The sequence below is a fragment of the Antedon bifida genome, chromosome 11 (assembly GCF_963402885.1).
Source record: "Antedon bifida chromosome 11, ecAntBifi1.1, whole genome shotgun sequence".
In the NCBI taxonomy this organism is placed as follows: Eukaryota; Metazoa; Echinodermata; class Crinoidea; order Comatulida; family Antedonidae; genus Antedon; species Antedon bifida.
Window position 1 is genome coordinate 5,473,805 of NC_136236.1, and position 18,900 is coordinate 5,492,704.

At 36.0% G+C, this 18,900-nt stretch overlaps 3 protein-coding genes across 3 annotated transcripts in view; 1 reads left to right on the forward strand and 2 right to left on the reverse strand.

Moving 5' to 3' along the window:
- The window catches only part of LOC144856385 (caveolin-1-like), a 237,281-nt gene that overhangs the window by 154,254 nt on the left and 64,127 nt on the right, over positions 1–18,900 (reverse strand). The window lies entirely within an intron of this gene.
- LOC144856347 (pleckstrin homology domain-containing family G member 7-like) overlaps positions 1–18,900 on the reverse strand; it is a 115,551-nt gene that overhangs the window by 53,875 nt on the left and 42,776 nt on the right. The gene's annotated exons all lie outside the window — the stretch shown is intronic.
- Positions 10,591–16,967, forward strand: LOC144855505 (lactadherin-like). The gene is made up of 8 exons (XM_078713392.1): positions 10,591–10,616; positions 11,524–11,656; positions 12,138–12,472; positions 12,904–13,045; positions 14,282–14,457; positions 14,595–14,770; positions 15,841–15,998; positions 16,457–16,967. The coding sequence occupies exons 1-8, from the start codon at positions 10,599–10,601 to the stop codon at positions 16,498–16,500; spliced, it is 1,182 nt and encodes a 393-aa protein (XP_078569518.1). The 5' UTR covers positions 10,591–10,598; the 3' UTR covers positions 16,501–16,967.

An 18,900-nucleotide genomic window follows, 5' to 3' on the forward strand; every position in this document is an offset into this window, starting at 1 on the left:
ATCTTGGCATCGTTTCGATGTATGCTTAAGTTAAGATTGTTAATATGCTTAAGTTAAAAACTAACACACATGTATATGGCAACCAATTCAAGGAGTACCTCATCTTGGCATCGTTTCGATGTCTGCTTAAGTTAATATTGTTAATATGCTTAAGTTAAAACTAACACATATGTATATGGCAACCAGTTTAAGGAGTCCCTCATCTTGGGATCTTTCAAAGTCGGCTAGTTCACTCTCTAGTTAACTGTATACACTACTTGGTATTTGTAGTATAAAATAATGTGTTGAATTTAACACTGTCCTGGTTTCGCACCATCAGTTTCTTAGTATTATTTGTTATTGCTGAATCATTAATGATTAAAGCATAGTTCTACAAAAAAAAGCAATACATTCAGAATATTGAACATCCATATATTAATCGGAAGGTGTTATTAAAACAATCCGAGAGATGCATTGTTGTTTACCAATTAGATACATCGGCGACTAAAGCAATAAATCTGGCATAACTAATGTTCCATGAATCATAAACCACAGCTTTATTAAAATACAGTGGAAACGCACTGTTACAATAACTAGCATACAATTCAATTAAACGCAATTGCAGTTTAAATGCAGTTTTTAAGTTAGGCTTAAACGCAATATTACATGAGTTGAAACCCAATAACAACAAGTTTAAATGCAATTACAAGTTAAAACGCAATAACTAAAAGTTTAAACGCAATAATTACAAGTGTAAACGCAATTGCATTTGAAACGCAATAAAGTTAGGCTAAAACGCAATATTACATGTTGAAACGAAAAATTACAGCAGATAGATGTATTTTACGTAGAGTATAGTATCACATTTCGCTGCTAAAAATACGAAATGAACCAGTCAAATTTCAAGGTGTTATATAATAGATATAAGTATCAGTATTTTTTACCAAATCTAACTAGTGATAGTTCATCTATAACATAATAATGTTTTGTTTACGTTTCGATTTATTAATTCGCATGTCGTTGAATTGTTTAAAATAGAAACAAAACGGATGGAAAAAAGCAGTTCCGCTAAAATCGTTTAAGTGGAAAACAAAAACAAACATTAGACTTCAATGGAAAAATATCTAAGAATAAAGAGCTCGCCATTCACTGATTGATTTGAATGTCAACAGAATAATCATAGTATTGTTTACATCGGTCGGAAGCTTCAAAAGATCGAATACAGGTGATTTACCTGATTTATATCGATAGAGGGGGCTATTTCAAAATAAAATATTGTGTGAATGTTGGGGGAATAACCTGTGACTCGCAGCCTACTGGGGTGAATTGCGCACAGGGTGTGGACGACCTAAAACAAAAGAGAAACAGACACAAATCTGATTCGGGTGGGGGGTAGATTTACGTTTTTACCGTCACCAGAAAAGCTCACTCTTCATCGGTGAGGCAGGAATCACGAAGCGATCGCCGGCAGGGCAGGGCTCACATGCTCACCTGCCCGACGTCCCGAGACCACTACAAAAATCATGTTCCACTGAGAATTTCACTGCCTGCATCCCGACGTGCAATCTCACAAAAATACAAGATCAATGATCATATTATGGTAAACAAAAAAGGGAGGGAAAATGCTTTGGTATCAACCAATTTGTAGACATTTGTTACATGAAGGGCAACTTAATTGTTTTTAAATTCTGCCATCCCCCCGGCCGCATTATTTTTTTTTCCTATGCAATTAAGGCAGAAATCATGAATAATTAATTAGTATTATAAAGAAGCTTTATAGGTTCAGTGTATAGGTTAAAGCGCCTTTACCACTAGGCAAAACATTTCGGTTGGCAAACGCTGTTTACACACATTAATTAATCTCTCTGCATGCCGATATTATGTCATAATTATTCTAATGAATTATTCATGATTTCTGCCTTAATTGCATAGGAAAAAAAATAATGCCCCCTCCCTGCCCTGGTTATATTATCCGACAAACTATCTCAAATTGTGTCTGTGTCTACGTATTTGTTGTTTGTTTATCATAGTGCAAAACACTACATTTTCCATTGGTTATCTAGGGCTATATTTAGATTCTGTTCAAACCTGTGGAATAACACTAACATGTCAAATGGTAAAATAAACATCAACAGTCTTTATTAAATTACTCACACACGTTTGTAATTGCGGCGGTTTAATAATTATGATTGTTGTTACAACGCGGCAGATCTAACATCGTGTGCGAGATAATAGTTAGGCCTAAAATAAATCAACTATTACTGTGTTTGCCCGGTGAACCCGGCGATAAAATCACTGCATCTTTGAATGAATTTCTGCTATGATTTATGTCTTGACGCCTGGAAAATTAAGAAGGCTTTTTAAAAAGGAATACACGTCTTAATTGAGAAAGCTTCAGCATTACATCTATATGGTTTATAAAGGCTTACTTATGCAATAGTATCACTTTGTTGAAATGGAATCGCGACCCAAATGATGATACCAATTTATATACAGATTAGAATGAACGAGGGCCTGACATTAACTGTAATTGATGAATGAACTCCTTAAGTTTCTGATTCAATCAAAGCAGGTCGCTATGAGATTCAAACTAGTATACTGTGTGCATAATGAACTGGTATTGAAAAAAATGAAAATCTAACGAGATATAGTGGATCGGATATATAGAGAGATAGAGTCAACGTTCTAGGCCTAATTATCTGAATGCTAGGCCTATATACTGTAATAATTATAGTATGTTTATTATATGTGTAATTATATATATGTTTGTTTTTAATTCGTCCATCCATGAACTAGATTGTCTTTTACAGTTTCGACCTTTCTTTCTGATTTTCCTTTATTTTTTTTCCTCTTTTAAAAAATGTTCTAGTGTGAACCCTGTTTTTGTGATAATTGTCTAGGCCTAAAATATCAAAATGTCACATCATCATGTATAGATTTATCATAGATCTTTTAATCTCATATAATCTCACTAAATAATCAGGAAGTAGAAATGCGGCAAGTTCATACATTTAGTATCTTTTCTAAGGTATGGATGGAAAAGAAACAAAAAATCCGTCAAATTGTCAAGCAAAATGCGTCAATCGTCGAGGAAAAAACCTCATTTTATCAAAAAGGAAACCTTAATCCGTTCACAATCTTTGAATAAATTAATGTATTTGGTTTGCTCCCCTGATACTATTTCTTAATCAAACTTATGTTAAAAATAATCACCTAAGCCAGTCGGAGAATTGAAATAAAGAGGATTTAACATTAATTAAAGGTTTTAATTGGAGATTTAATAATTTTTTACACCACAAAGTATTTGTGCGAGGTGTGAAGTCCCCGGTGAAATCGCAGTATATCTCATCTCAGTTAGTGGTTATAATCATTATAAACTTCCAAACATCATCACAAGAATGACGTCATCCACTTACGTCACAAAGCAGGTAGAGTACATAGACCACCACGACCAAATAATCAAGGTTTTAAATTATTTTTCGTTTAAAATGCAATTCACATTTTTAATTCGAAATCCAGGTAGTAAACAACAAGGCCATATACATGACTGCAGTCGCGTGAGATGAGTGTTTACCGACCAACCGACCGACATAGTGAGCTGTAGAGTCGCGTTTGCACGCAACTAAAAACCATTAGTAATTTAAATCTATTTTAAATGTGTTTTAATATGGTATTACCTGGTCAATGGAAACAATGTGGTTTTTAAAACACACAGCCGTTTATGTCTACGTCTGACGTAAACTAACAAACCAAAATCACCCACTGATATAACACGATAATAAGAAAGATTCTTACTGTAAATAACTTCTAACTGTAAAAATTCAACACCATACGGCACGTTTTACTTTGTCTGTATGGTAGTCATAGACAGGCTAACTGACTGTCGATAGCCAGTTAGAATCTATCTCAGACAACCGCATATCGAGTTATTCAACCACTAACGTAACAAAAATAAACACTGACGTAACAAAATTTTTAAAACCACTAACGGACATTGAGGTTTTTTTATAGAAAAAAAAATGTTGAGGCGGTGGACATTTTTTATTTCCCTGTGTTTCCTAAGTTCAGTGCCGACTGAGCAAAACCAATATAGCAAAAGGTCGAAATAACAGTAGCCTTTTACACAAATAACATGTATTTAATGTACCGTGTAACTAGTAATATAAAGTGTTTATTACCAAAAATGGTATGCCATAATATAAATCGAAAATAATTTTGTCCCTTCGGTTGAACTTGGTAATAATGGTTGGTGAAATTTCCCTTTATGATAGGGGCTTTCATTTAGTCTATAAAAGGGGCCGTCGGGGGGTGTTATTAATAGGGCTGTCCATCGTATGAGGATGTCTTTCCATAATAGGGACCGTAGTGTGATTTTGTCCACAAAGAGACTTTTTACAGTGCTTATACTCACCCGCTTTTAATCTACGGAATGGATTAATCTAACCATTATTTTGAGCGGGGTTGGTGAAATCTGTCCATAATAGGTTTCACCAACCCTATTGATTATTTTAGGCATAACTCAACCCATGCTTTAAAGGATAGCTCCGGGGGATAACACATAAGTGGGGTTATTTATATCATCAATGTTGTTACAAATATTTAATATTTTAGAAACAATAGTAACTTTATACCCGGAACTACCTTTTAGCGTATACCCAAACGAACGTGACTAGCTATACTGAATCTTGTTATACAGTGCAGTTATTTATTACTTTAAACTCGCTTGAACAAATAAAAAAGAATCATAAAACCACAGAAGTAGGTATGCTCTATTATGGAGTTCAAAGCTGTTCTATATTGAACTCCCAATTACCTTTTTTGCGGTTATATTCAAGGACCGACTATTATTGTTCTAAATTGCATAATTAGGCTAGACCTTCTATTTACAGAACAACTATATTAACGAAGCTTGATTATTGTTCAACGAACCTAGCATTATTCAATTATACATTGAACGCTATAGAAAGCATAGCAAGTGTACTATAAACCACACATATCAGACATTCTATGTAAAATAACACATATATAGTAATAATAATTTAATGTATTTACTTAATTCCAAGTTAACACAGTGTTTTAGGGGTGTGGTTGAATGTAGGCCTAAAGGATGCTCAGGGCATACCATTACCGCTGACGAAAAATAAGTGGGGTTATTAACATCAAGGCTGTTTCTAGGGTCGTGGGCCTATATTGTTTTACCCAGGGGTCATGCTCGGTTCTTCTTCCTGCTTGGCTTTTATTTGCTTCTTCTTCCTTGAGGTAGGATAGGTGTTCCTTTCCCTGGGTTGTGTAATTTTGGCAATAGGGTCGTGTTCGTTCGTCTATGTAGTCGTCCGTGGGTTAACCAGGGAATGGCCGGCAGGCGATATTTTTCCGTACTATAGTTCCTCCATCGGTTCGTTTCGGGCTCATTCGACTCACCGAAGATGCGATTGAGCCCAAAACGAACCGATGGAGGAATTATCGTACGGGGAAAAAAATCGCGGTCGACAGTGGATGTATTCTTTTTTTTTAAAGTATGGATGGATGATCTTCGTGTGGTTGTGTGTTTATTTCTAATTGGGGGCATGGAATAACATTGTTCTTCCCTTGGGATGTACAGTAAATGATGTTTCTTCTTGGGGTTGTCTATGGTTATTTGCAAAACCAGAGGGAAGAGTGAAAACGTTGCAATGTTATAGGCGCATAGTAGTTATAGGCCTATTGTGGAATAGAAGTAACAAACACACACAAGAAATAATAGATCTGTGTTAAGCAAACATGGAAAAGGGAAGAATGTAGTCCGGTATGGGTACGTACCAGTATCAATTTCCTTTGTACAATGCATTTATAAAAGGGTTCATTTATTCAAGTATTTGGTTGTATGCTGTGTAAATACACATTACATTCACTGAGAACAAATATCGCATTGTATCCTAGGAAGTCAAACTTGTAAACAAGAGGTTCTTATCTGGGTCCTATTTGGAATGAATACATGTCCATTGGAAATGTAAACAGGCGTATACTTGGTAGTTTAGAACTTTAGGGTGATATCTGATTAAACTTATATTTTACACGGATGTGGTTGATAATGTTAAATGGTAATACACACGTTATGATTATCAATACAAGGCACGCATGTATATCTAAAAAAAAGTAATTGACTTTGGACTTGGGCAAGTGGTTTGATGGATACAGATTTTCCTCCCATTTGTTATTATGATTATCAACTAAAAACGTATGCCTGAACTATGTAGGCGAAGGAAGCCTACAGATGATGAATGTTTGATAACCCTGACATAGGTCTACAGAATTTCTACCCAAGAGAGCCGAAAGTCAGAGGCGGAGTTGGTTTTAGGCTTTAACTTTAGAGGTTGAGGCGGGGGAGAGGGAGCTGGTGGATTTTAAATGGTCAGTCGGGCTTAGGCCTACTGTACAAGAGTAACACGAATCGCTTAGGTTTCCACTTGGATAGACACAACGCAAGCGACTTGACCAATGACAAGCAACAGTTTGAATAATCCATCGTTTGTGATTGGTCAAAGTCACAAAAGGTATACAGAACAAACATTAATTGCAAACAATGTTAAATGCGCGTGCGCACGTAACTTTGTGTGAAACACGCCATTTTTACTCCACAGAAAGTTGACCCTTGACCCACAAAGTGTCAATATAAAATTACTTTTAGTTGTTAATCTATGATCAATCAATGTCACGTTGCGCAAGTCTGATGTCATTAAAAAAATAGGAGATGCACAACTTCACGTGAAAGTTGACGAAATATTCTGATTATACTATGTGTTATTTAGAGATACGCGAGACAAAAAAGAGTGGAGAGAAAGAAGAATACAGAAAGAAAAAGATGATCTCATACAATCACAAGGAGTTATCCGCCAAGGTGTGGATAACTAAAAACGACATGTTCATGTAGTGTTGTTTGATGGTTGCAATCAAGATGCAAAAACACATTAAATACCATATGTATTGTTACATTACGTCGTATAAAAAGTAACGATTAGTAGCAATAGCATTGCTAATTTCATTACAATTACAATAAGCTTTATTGATCATTATTGATAGAGAAAACTAAATATAAATTACTTATTGATTTGATTGACAAATTATGACCTGAAAAATATAGTAACAAAAGTATTAAATATTTATCTTATTTATCTTTCTCGCGTGCTTAGCAATCAATTTCTTTAGCAATCTATACTAGATTCCTATAAATAACGGTACAATATTGATTAAGTGATGGCCCAATAATTGGTCGGCTTAGTAGACTTCTCGATCTTTATTTAACACAATACGTTGTGAAATGTCAGTTGTAATGTATATCTCGTTTTGAAAGTTGTTTCTTACACTCGCGTTTTAAAGTGATGTTTATAGCGTAAGTACAGTGGTATAACATACGAACCATCGTTTTTTTTTTAGTTTGGACATATTTTTGGTAGCGATTACATCGTCCGACTGGTCTACAATGTGATTGTCGTGTTGAAAAACATATTTTGTTTCTTACGCTTGATTCCCACTAGGACGCAACGTCAATGAGGTAAACGCAACAGAAGCGTGTTGACCAATGACAAGCGACAGTTCGAATAATCCATCGCTTGTGATTGGTCAACTCACGTGCGTTGCGTTACGTCCTTGTGTTGCGTCTCTAGTGGGAACCAGGCATTACGCTTATTTTGCATCAGGACGCAACGCAAGGCACAAGGACAAACGTAAGCAATTTGACCAATCACAATCGATGGATTATTCAAACCGTCGCTTGTCATTTGTCAACTCGCCTGCGTTGCGTTTACTTTCTTGCGTTGCGTCCTAGTACGAACCAAGATTTAAACTCATGTTCAAAATAACTTAATTTGTATAGGTTTTCTTGAGAAGTGCCTGTATAATCTACGAGTTATCGTCATTTGAGAGACCAAGAAACAAGATCCTTCTTTGGAGTTAATTTACGTTGTTTGATTGTATAGATTTTCAAAAATGGCTACCGTTAAGCGTGATGTTGTTCTACAACGTTTCATATTTCTTCTGTTGGTTAGCGTGGTATTAAAAGGTTAGTGGGTCTACATTTATACATATTTTAGGTACAGTAATATGAAGACAAATGAAAGAAACTCGGGAGATAGAAAAAAGTAACAGAGATAAGCAGTGGTAGAGTGCTTTCCTGATGACAGTTCTTTCTTTCTTTTTAGCCTATGGCAGTAATTGCCCTAAGGTAAATGGAGGAGATCTCATACCTAGATCTCTATCCGATAGTACTGGATGGACGATGCTGAATACTGGGAATCCAATAACATGTGATGGATACGTAACAGCTTGGAGATTCTATCCAACTGTGTCTGCAGAATTTCTAGCACTGGTGATGCGTCCACACATAGCTGGTAGCAACCAGTACGTTGTGGTTGGACGAACCGTAATACCGAAACAGCAAGTATTGAATAAAGCACGAGAGTTTACGCTACCAGAAACAGATTGGATCTCAGTAAAAAGTGGTGATGTCATTGGATTCAAATTTGAAACAGTTGTTTTGGTTCGTGATAATGAAGGGACAATGTTTATTTTTCAACACGGGATCAGTGCGCATGACCTGTTAGTCCACACAGTTCACACGATCAATGGTGGTTCAGATATAAGAACACAATCATTCCAAGCTGTTTTAAAAGGTACGTAAAAGACTGACTTTTGATCATGATGCTTGCTTAAGTTTACTTCTTTACTTCACACCTGTTCCGGCACGGTTCCGGTCCGGCACCGGCAAATCAAATAATCAATGTTTCGTTTTCACGCGGCTATACGCGTTGATTGGCGCCTAGTCGCTATGAGCGTCGTAAAAATGAAACATTGACGACCAATTTGATTTGCCGGCGCCGGACCAGCACCCTGCCGCCGGAACGTCAGGTGTGAAAGATCCGTTGTTTAAAGCAATGGTGGACGTTATAATTGACAGTGGATCAATGTCTGAAGCGTCCATCTGGAATAACGATAAGAGAAACACCTTGCTACTTTGTAAACCAGTAATCGATCAAAACCACAATAGTAATACTGACATTTATTATCAAATCAAATCTTTATTTGTTCCATATATAAAAAAGGTGTACATGGAAAAATTGTTTTCCTTGTACACGACATTGTAGTCTGTTTCTGATGGTAATATAGGCATGCCTTTCTTTGGTAGAAAGACAAGGTAATTTAAAAAGGCTGTGTAACGATTAGAACGTGTGTTTCGTCACGGTATGTAAAGTACTTTCCTGATCGTCTACCGTGTCGTCCACAACAGAAAGCTCGCTAATGATGACGTTGTCGCGTTGTCGTCAAATTATCAGAGACGTCAATAATGATGAGAAGATCATTGGTGTAGCCTGTATATAATCCAGTATCTAAATCTTTCGTCAAAAAGTAGATTCAATTGTTTGTTTTCAGATTCGTATTTACCCTGTAATGTTATCAATTGGCCGTTAATGAAGTTAACTGCAAAAACGGCAACAGCAGTGCAAATCTGGATAGACGATTGGAACAAGATCAGGTGTCCAGGTACAATCACAGGATGGAGGTATATGGCACAAGTAACAACCAATATCGTTGGCTTAGTTTACAGAGCGGTAGACGCAGAAAACAACGTGTATGAAATCATTGGGAAAACGTTACTTCCAGAAGGAGAGCCTGACGTTGTCGTCGAATTTCCACTTGCAATTTCAGATCAAATAGATGTTTTACCTGGAGATAAAATTGGCTTTACCTTTACAACAGGGCGTATCTACTTCCAACAGTCGTATTCTAATTTGGAGTCGACGTATAAATATACCAACCAACCTGCCGTCTATGATATTGGGACCCAAATTACCTTCACTGGTCACAGGAGCAGACATTTTATGTTTGATGCTGTTTTTGATATTATCAGTAAGTAATGTCTTTCCTCATTTCCTTTCCCTTCTTTTCCTTCTTTGCTTCCTCTCCTTCCATTCTTTCCTTTCTTTCTTTCCTTTCTTTCTTTCCTTTCTTTCTTTCTTTCCTCCCTTCTTTCTTTCTTTCTTTCTTTTCTTCCTTTCTTTCCTTCCTTTCTCTACATCTTCCCTCTCCACGCATGCATAAGCTGACATGGAAATCGGCTTAATGTTAATGTTCTTTCTTTCCCTTCCTTCCCGTTCTTTTCTTTCTTTCTTTCCTTTTCTTTATTTCCTTTCCTTCCTTTCCTTTCTTTACATCTTCCCTCTCCAGCATGCATAGCTGACGTGGAAATCGGCGTAATGTAAATGAGAATAGGCGCGCAAACTACAAGCTATAGTCTAGATACGAAGACTTATTTCTCTCCTCAACCTCCCCCTCCCCAATCCAACATTCTTTCTTTAATTCCGATTTATGTCTGTAACGGCGTTTAATTTAAGTACTTTTTTCTTTCAGAGCCTGATAGTGATAATGCATACGAGTCCACAGTAATTGTAGAGGACTACAAACTCCAAAACAATGAAATTGCCACTATCACTGACTGTACTTTGGCTTCTTGTGTCACAAACTGTATCAAGAACCAGCAATGTAAATCAGTCAACTACAACCAAAATACATGCAAACTAAATGGCGCTACACGTACCGAAGACGAGAGTAATTTTGCCGAGTTCGCAGGAGAAAGATACATCGAAATGAGTCATGAGATTGCAGTAAGTTTCAAATTGGTCAATTCTGACATTTGACCTTTGAGGTCAGCTACCATACTACACTATAGGCCCTATACCTAAATAAACTCATCCATCACGTCTGTAAATGTAATCTGAATAAAATATTAATAATCTTCAAAGGACAGATTCTCACTTTTTATTATTCAAAAACATAGTACAAAATGAAATAATACAGTACTCTGGTATAAATAGAAGAAAGAAATGAAAACAGCTAAATAAATAAGTAGGCCTATGTTACAGATATGAATTCATTGAAAAAAAGTTGCATATAAGATGTTGTGATGTACAGTAATCATATGGTCAGATGAATTCAAAAAGTATGATTTTCATATCGTCATAGTTTATCACATTCAAGAGATCGCGAATCTAGCTCCCAAGTGCCCGATTTTCGGATGTTTTTGTTCAGACAATTATCTTCCGAAATTGTCATCTTTATGTTCAGTTTAGAATATAAATAGGTGCTGTTTTCACTTATTGTATAGTATCAGCATACTGCATACTATATGACACACACAATAGACATTTTACACAATTCAGCACTATAAACATATTTACATATACGTACTTTCCTGTGCGTATGTCAGCTTGTATTACTATCAGTGTGTCTTAACGCCGATAACTCGACACGGTGACGAGTTAAATCTAGTGTTACGCTTTAAAACCAACCATGGGTTTTATAAATGTTTTTTATAATACATATTTTAATAGGCATACATAAGTATTTTTAGTTATAAATCGAATTAAACAATTGCAAATAATTGAATAAATTGTTTACTTCAACAATCTATCTTTTTCTAATATTATTATTTCACCAATTTTCCAGATAACATATTACATTGTTATTCAAAAACCTGATTTTTCATCATCAATCATTATATTTTAATTACAGAAGGCGGAAGGTATATGCGCTTCTGTTGATTGTGGCTTTGGCAACATTTGTATTAATGTTCCTGGTGCTATGAGACGCCATCTTTGTTTGTGTTCAGCGACTGGGTATCTAGCTGAGCTGTGTCCGTCTCTAGGTAAGTCAATTCCATACTATTATTATTCACAGTATACATGTGCTAATATTCTATTATTTAAAACACTGTTTAAATAAAGCCATAACGATTATGCTAATTGGTAATTCCATTCAATCTGCGAAATTACAAGTATACTTTATTTACAACAACGATGGCCTATTGCAATTGAGCTGATCCGCCAGTACCAGCAATAAATAAGAAATATTTCTTACAAAAACGCTGCTCGCTTGTTGACGTAACAGATATATTGTCCCCCTGAATTAAAAAAGGAGTATACCCATGCTTGCTACGTATTTATAGCGTTATGCATTACGTCATTCTATGAATTAATCAAGCGTAACGAAGAGTAACTAGCGCCATCGCAGTACTGTGTGACTATTATACATACAGTAAAAGTGCACAATGAAGAACTGAGCACTCACATGGTAGTTGTGGGTCATCGTATGATATACAATAATCTATTTCGTTTTTAACTAAATAGAATGTCTGGAACCACTTGGAATGGAATCTGGAAACATTTTTGATGGACAATTAAGTGCCAGTTCTATGCACGGGAATTCTCCAGACCACGGCGCAAAGTGTGCCAGATTAAATTCAGTAGGAACGTCTTCCTGCATGGCTTGTTGGGTTGCGCTTAGTTCAGATACTAACACTTGGATTCAAATACACTTGATGGTTGAGCACAATATTACTGGTATCCAGACACAGGGAAGGGGAGGTTCTTTAAACCAATGGGTGAAAACCTACACAATAAGTTACATCAAAGTGAACCAAGTTGGTCAAAATTTCATCTCTGACGGTCATGGACATCCTAAGGTATCAACGCGGATATAATAATTTTGAAAAGTAATAAAAATCAGCAAAATGTTTAATTGAAGAGACAAAGTAGAAGGGCACACAAAGAGCGCAAATTTTAGATTAGGCAAATGCAATGATAATTAAATTATCCTTTAAAATTTTATGAAAATCGGGAAATAACTATTTGAGTAATCCTGCTAACTAACAAATAGAGAAAGAAAGGAACAACCACACGTGACCGACCACATGACCTCTCACCATTATGGCGGAGGGTGTATAAAGTTTGTTTTCTACTTACTGTAGCCCTATTACTATTACTTTTTGGGATCTACCACTAATAATAAATAAATGAACTTGTTGTCAACTTAACTTATTGGAGAAAAACCTTGATTTGACATTTCCACCACCTAAACCCTTTAATGGTATTTTTTATTTTGTTTTCTATACAGATTTTTGATGGTAATTCGGACCGATCTACCATACGAATACATTATTTTAATCCAGTAATACAAGGCGTGGCTATCAGGATTTACCCTAAAGGTTATCACAGTTACCGCTCTTTACGGGCTGAAATTTTAGGTTGTAGAATTGGTAAGTTCTAGCTGCATGTGGTATACTGGTATTGAATGATCGTCTACTATGCTACCTGCACTTATTGGTATGACAATCATCGCAGGTTTAGACTACGTCAAATTATCCTTTTAAAAACTTGTCTGCTAATCTAAAGCTTGGTTCCCACTAGCGACGCAACGTAACGCAATCTACGCACTGTATGGAAATGCCCTTCTAATAATTGTGTTTTCCCCAGTCTGCGTGAAATTAAACCTGCGATGTTTGCAGCATTGTTGCGTCGTCGATTCCCACTTGTGATTACGCAATGTAGCACTTTGTGTCAATACGTCGTAGCTTTGCGTTACGTTGCGTCGCTAGTTGGAACCACGCTTAAAGCGTGGTTCCCACTAGAACGCAACGCAACGTAACGCAGCGACGTATCGACGCAAAGTGATGTATTGCGTAATCGCAAGTGGGAACCGACGACGCAACAGTGCTGTAAAAATCGCAGGTTTGATTTCACGCAAGCGGGGGAAAACACAATGATTGGAAGGGCATTTGCTTGCGTTGCGTAGATTGCGTTACGTTGCGTCGCTAGTGGGAACCACGCTTTATGAGGCCGATCCGTTCGATATTGTGTGGGGAAGAAAGAGATTTGCGAGAAAAACTACGTCATGTTAATCCATTGTACGCATGCGGATATTTTGGGGCGTGTCCTCACTCCTCATCCCGACACAGGTTTGGTGGTATAGGCTCAGGCGACGACCGACGACACATCGATTCGACCTAGGTTGGATGTCGGTCTTCGCAAATAGAAAGCTCCATTATGACACTATACACTAGACATCATTACACTTAAGCTTGGTTCCCACTAGCGACGCAATGTAACGCAATCTACTCAACGTAAGCAAACGCCCTTCTAATAATTGTGTTTGCCCCCGCCTGCGTGAAATCAAACCTGCGATGTTTACAGCACTATTGCGTCGTCGGTTCCCACTTGTGATTACGCAATACAGTACTTTGCGTCGATACGTCGCTGCGTTGCGTTCTAGTGGGAACCACGCCTCATGAACGGTGAAAGAAAATAAGTGGCATCTTACATCTTACATTCTACAGAAAACAAAACTATTAGAAAAGTTTTCATCCTAGAATTATAGGAAAACCATTTATACTGTCTTCGATGAAAATAATATGATCCCAAATCCAATCGAATGACGTCATTAAAAGCTCGACACAAATGTAGCTTCATCTCATTTAATTTACTTTTCTGCACAGGAAATGAATGGGTTCGAGTGTTTAAGGGTGTATCTATGACTGGAGTTAGCATTTACAGCGCTTGGCAAACTGGAACAGGAACATCAAGCCACCATGCTCATCAATTTCTCATCAGTGATACATTTTACAGAAACAATGCAATATTTGATAACTGGTCAACATTAAATATTCAACAGGTATACGTCACTAATATTAATTACTATTATAAATTAAAACCTAATCGATACATTATCGATTAATTTATCGATCACAATTTGCCTGCTGAGTAAATTGAATTTAATAAAGCAATGTAAGTTTATATGATTTTATACAGGTAAAATTGACAGCATTTTCTGCATTTCATGAGGAGTTGTTTTCCATTACTTTTGATGGTGTTGATTCTACTACGTCTTCTTGGTTTTCAAAGGACAGAGTTCAAAGTTCACCCTGGGATGACATGCAAACTGCTTCCTCTAATGTATTTACAATAGCGAACTCACATGGCGGCCGGTATGTATAATTCAATTAGTTCCCGCTTGGGCGCAACGTTATGATTGGTCAAATTGCGACACGCCTACGTACTTGCCTTCCGTGAAACAAGCTTAAGACTCATGAGTCATGCGCAGTAACTTTTAAATTCTCTTATCCCTTAAGCCTTGTCTACACTATAAAAAAAATGTGATGTGCCCATATATGGACATGATGATGTCATATTACTACCATATTTTGGCACATCACATTATTTTTTTTCAAACAAGTGTGATATTGTAGACAGACCTTTACAACGAAACTAAATACGTCGTGAAAATTTCACAAAAAACACAATCAAAATCATTTGTATTTAAGATCTAATTGCTCTTTTGGCAACATAGATACATGATTAAATAACTAAAGCTCAGCTGTCTACACTATCAAATTTTATGTGACAAAAAAATGTGATGTGCCCATAAATGGACATGATGATGACATATCATACCATATTTAGGCATATCACTACCATATAAGACTGTCTCATTCTTTCTTTAGTATTTCAAAATATAAACATCTTGTAAATCGATCGATTCAGTTAAAACTAAACATTCAATCTTTATGTACAAATACGAAAATAATAAACTCCCAAAATCATTTAATAACTACTTTATGAAACATAGTCAACTACATAGTCATAATACACGTAATGCAAATGATAAGCTTTTACCTAAATGTACAAACAATTTGATCAAGAACTCTATTAAATACCAAGAAAATACAAGAACTGTTTACTTTCAAGATATGATGAACGTTAAATATATATATTTTATAAGACCAGTTAAGATTGGATAATATGATTTCAATAGAATTTGTAGCTTCGTTTTCTTTTATTTATTATTAGTTTATGTATATTTTTTTTTCTTTTTCGTATTCAATGTTATATCTTGGGGTGGGTCAAACTTAAAGTCTTTATGACTTATATGACTCTCCCCCCACATTATCACTTCATTGCATTTATGTATGTATTTTATTATATTGTGGAAATAAAATTAAAATTGAATTGAATTGAATCTATCGATCAATTAATTTTTTTACAATCAAATTTTTAGAGCTTTTTATATGAGTAACACCCACAGTGGGTGTGATGGTGACAAGGGATGGTTCGCAGTTCTGGAAGGCATTCATTGTAGAATATTTGATGGCTATGGCACCAATCCTAGAATTGTATACAGTAGAACCAAGTCAGCAGAGGTATGGTTCAGTGAAAGTAAGTAACGTTATTATAAAAGTATTCCACTTAAGTCAATACTATTTCACTTAAGTTGGGAACCAAAGCTAAAATGACTGGTCCTCCTGGGTGGGAAAGTGATTTGCGTTTAGATTTTATAAATTAAGAAAGCAAAAAGCAATTATACAGTAGGCCTAGGTTATTATAAAAGTATTCCACTTAAGTCAATACTTAAGTATTTCACTTAAGTTGTGAACCAACGTTAAAATGACTGGTCTGCGTTTAAATTTTAAAAAACAGTGTATTGTTTTAAAACAGAGACATTGATACTGCTAAACAGAAAGCAATTATACGTTATGATAAAAGTATTCAACTTAAGTCAATACAATTTAAACATGTCACTTTAGTTGTATCATTCATTTATTTACGGGTTGAAGTTTACAGAATGCACGTATTATGTGATGTACACACTAATCTGTTTACATGTTTGTCTTCAGATATTGGTACTGCTCGAGCAATGACGATTGATGTCAAAATATGAAGTATGAAACGCCGACGATGTCAAAATATGAAGTATGAAACGCCGTCTACTTTAGCAAATAGTTTTGCTTTAAAACCTGTAGAGTTAAGAAGTGAAACCAGTTTTTATCTTTTGAAATGGATTATTATAGTTTTTATTTTTAACTGTTTCTGCTGAGCAAGAGAATACGGATTTGATACCGTTTTTTAAAATAACGGTAGTTTTATTGCCAGCAGAAACGAGTCAACGTTTTATATGTATAATGACAAGCGTATATCAAAATCAGATATAAAAATTAATGTAAATAATCTAGAAAGCTATCTAGTAGTGTTGACTATGGTCAATTTAGTTTTTCTTTTTGGCATTCGCAAAAAGAAAACAAAACAGGAAAAAAAGATCAGGTAGTTTAGTGTGAAACAGTATTTTTATCTATTGTGTGTAGACTATGAACTCACTTTGACTTTTCTAGATTCATTAAAAATACTAATTCTCGTACGCCTCTTTTGCTTCAATTAGATGTTTTAGCCCATAAGGTAGGAACTTTTCCAACACGTCCACGAAACCCGCGCCTGTAGCCCAGGCTATCACGGTCACGCTCATTTTGATTACCGTTCCGAAGCGAAAGCTCACTGAGAACGGAGCATTACAAAAACAACAAAAAACGTCCCCGCCACACTTTTGAGAGAATCATGACAATTTTGTTATGACCTTCATTTCAATATTGACAAATGTTTTACAGACTGTATACAAGTCAAGAATCATAAACAAATATTGTTTACACAAACTGTGTTCTAATAAATTTCTCTCGTTGTAAAAATTGTGATAACACTTAATATTAAACATTTGAAAGAAGATTTCATAAAAATCAAACAGTGGAAGAATACAATGGAAGATTCCTAATATTGAACAAATACAGAATGTAAAAATATAGAACGGGTTAGATAAACATGTTAGGCCTACTAAAGAATAGATAGTGTTACGAAGGGCGGGGGTACACGGGGCAGGAAATTGGTACACAAGGCGCAAGAAATTGGTACACAATTATGCGCGTAACGCACGTAAACTCACCAAATGTTTGTTATCAACCGGTTTTCACAAGTCAAGATAAGTACGGTAATTAAGTGAAAAAACTGATCTTATGAAAACCTACTAAACAACATTTTCTTAATCTATTTTGAAGAATATTGTTCTAGAACATCATAGGCCTATTGGAAAATATAGGTTTAAAATTATCATTACGAGACGGGGAATGGGTGGGGTCCACTGGCTATCACGTGCGAATTCCCACGATAATCAGTGTTTATGACATTCGCCTTCGAACATCCAATAAAAGCCACCAATAATTGACATCAAATGTTATAAAGGTAGGCCACCACGAAACAGTTATTCAGTCTATATTTGAATAGATTCGTTACCAGGTACATGGCCATTCAATGTACTTTTTTGCGGTATGACCCGCTTACTACCTTCAGTGATACTAGGCCTAAATTTAAACAAATGAACTATATAACAATAACGACTAAATAAAGTCCACCCACGATTAGCACTTTTATTACCACTCAACAATATACATATACACAAAAGGAGAGCTGCGATTATTAAATAAGATAAGATCTTTATTACCGGACATATAAATTTATCGGAAAGGTATTATTGTTAGTTACCATGCCATGCTAGCAATTGCATTCTTCTGTACATTATAAATTCTATAATCCAAGTAAGGTTATACCCAATCAGATTTTATGATCTAAGTCTACCTACCATACCTTATAATAATTTGTTTGCGCATACTTGTAGCTTTTTGCGTGCATGATTTTCTCTTTTTTAACCTATAGGTATCGAATTAAAACAGTCGCGTGCTCAAGTTAGTGTTTACCGACCAAGCGACCAACCGACCGACCGATATAGTAAGCTGTAGAGTAGCGTTGCACGCGACTAAAAACAACATTTTTTTTCGATTACAGCAGTACCTCTGTTAAGAAGACACTTTCTGTATCAAACACATGCCCCTTTACTTTCCCCTAAAGCGTGGTTCCCACTAGCGACGCAACGTAACGCAATCTACGCAACGTAAGCAAAGGCCCTTCTAATAATTGTGTTTGACCCCGCCTGCGTGAAATCAAACCTGCGATGTTTGCAGCACTATTGCGTCGTCGGTTCCCACTTGTGATTACGCAATACAGCACTTTGCGTCAATACGCCGCTGCGTTGCGTTCTAGTGGGAACCACGCTTAAATATGACGGGAGGGAGTCCCCTTAATAGGGGTACATATCCCAAAGGAGGTGTACTACTGTAGTCAGTATTCCTGGCCTAACATGCATTTTGTCATTAAAGTAACTGATCATGCTTATATACATTTGTGTGCATAGATACATTAACAATCACCGATATATTTGTCAACCGTCAATTGAATACAACAC

Bases quoted from the DNA above. Each gene is read 5' to 3' on its own strand.
- LOC144855505 (XM_078713392.1), top strand. The intron at 11,657-12,137 runs GTAAGTCAATTC...TTAACTAAATAG, and splicing joins TGAGCTGTGTCCGTCTCTAG to AATGTCTGGAACCACTTGGA. The intron at 14,771-15,840 runs GTATGTATAATT...TCAAATTTTTAG, and splicing joins GCGAACTCACATGGCGGCCG to AGCTTTTTATATGAGTAACA.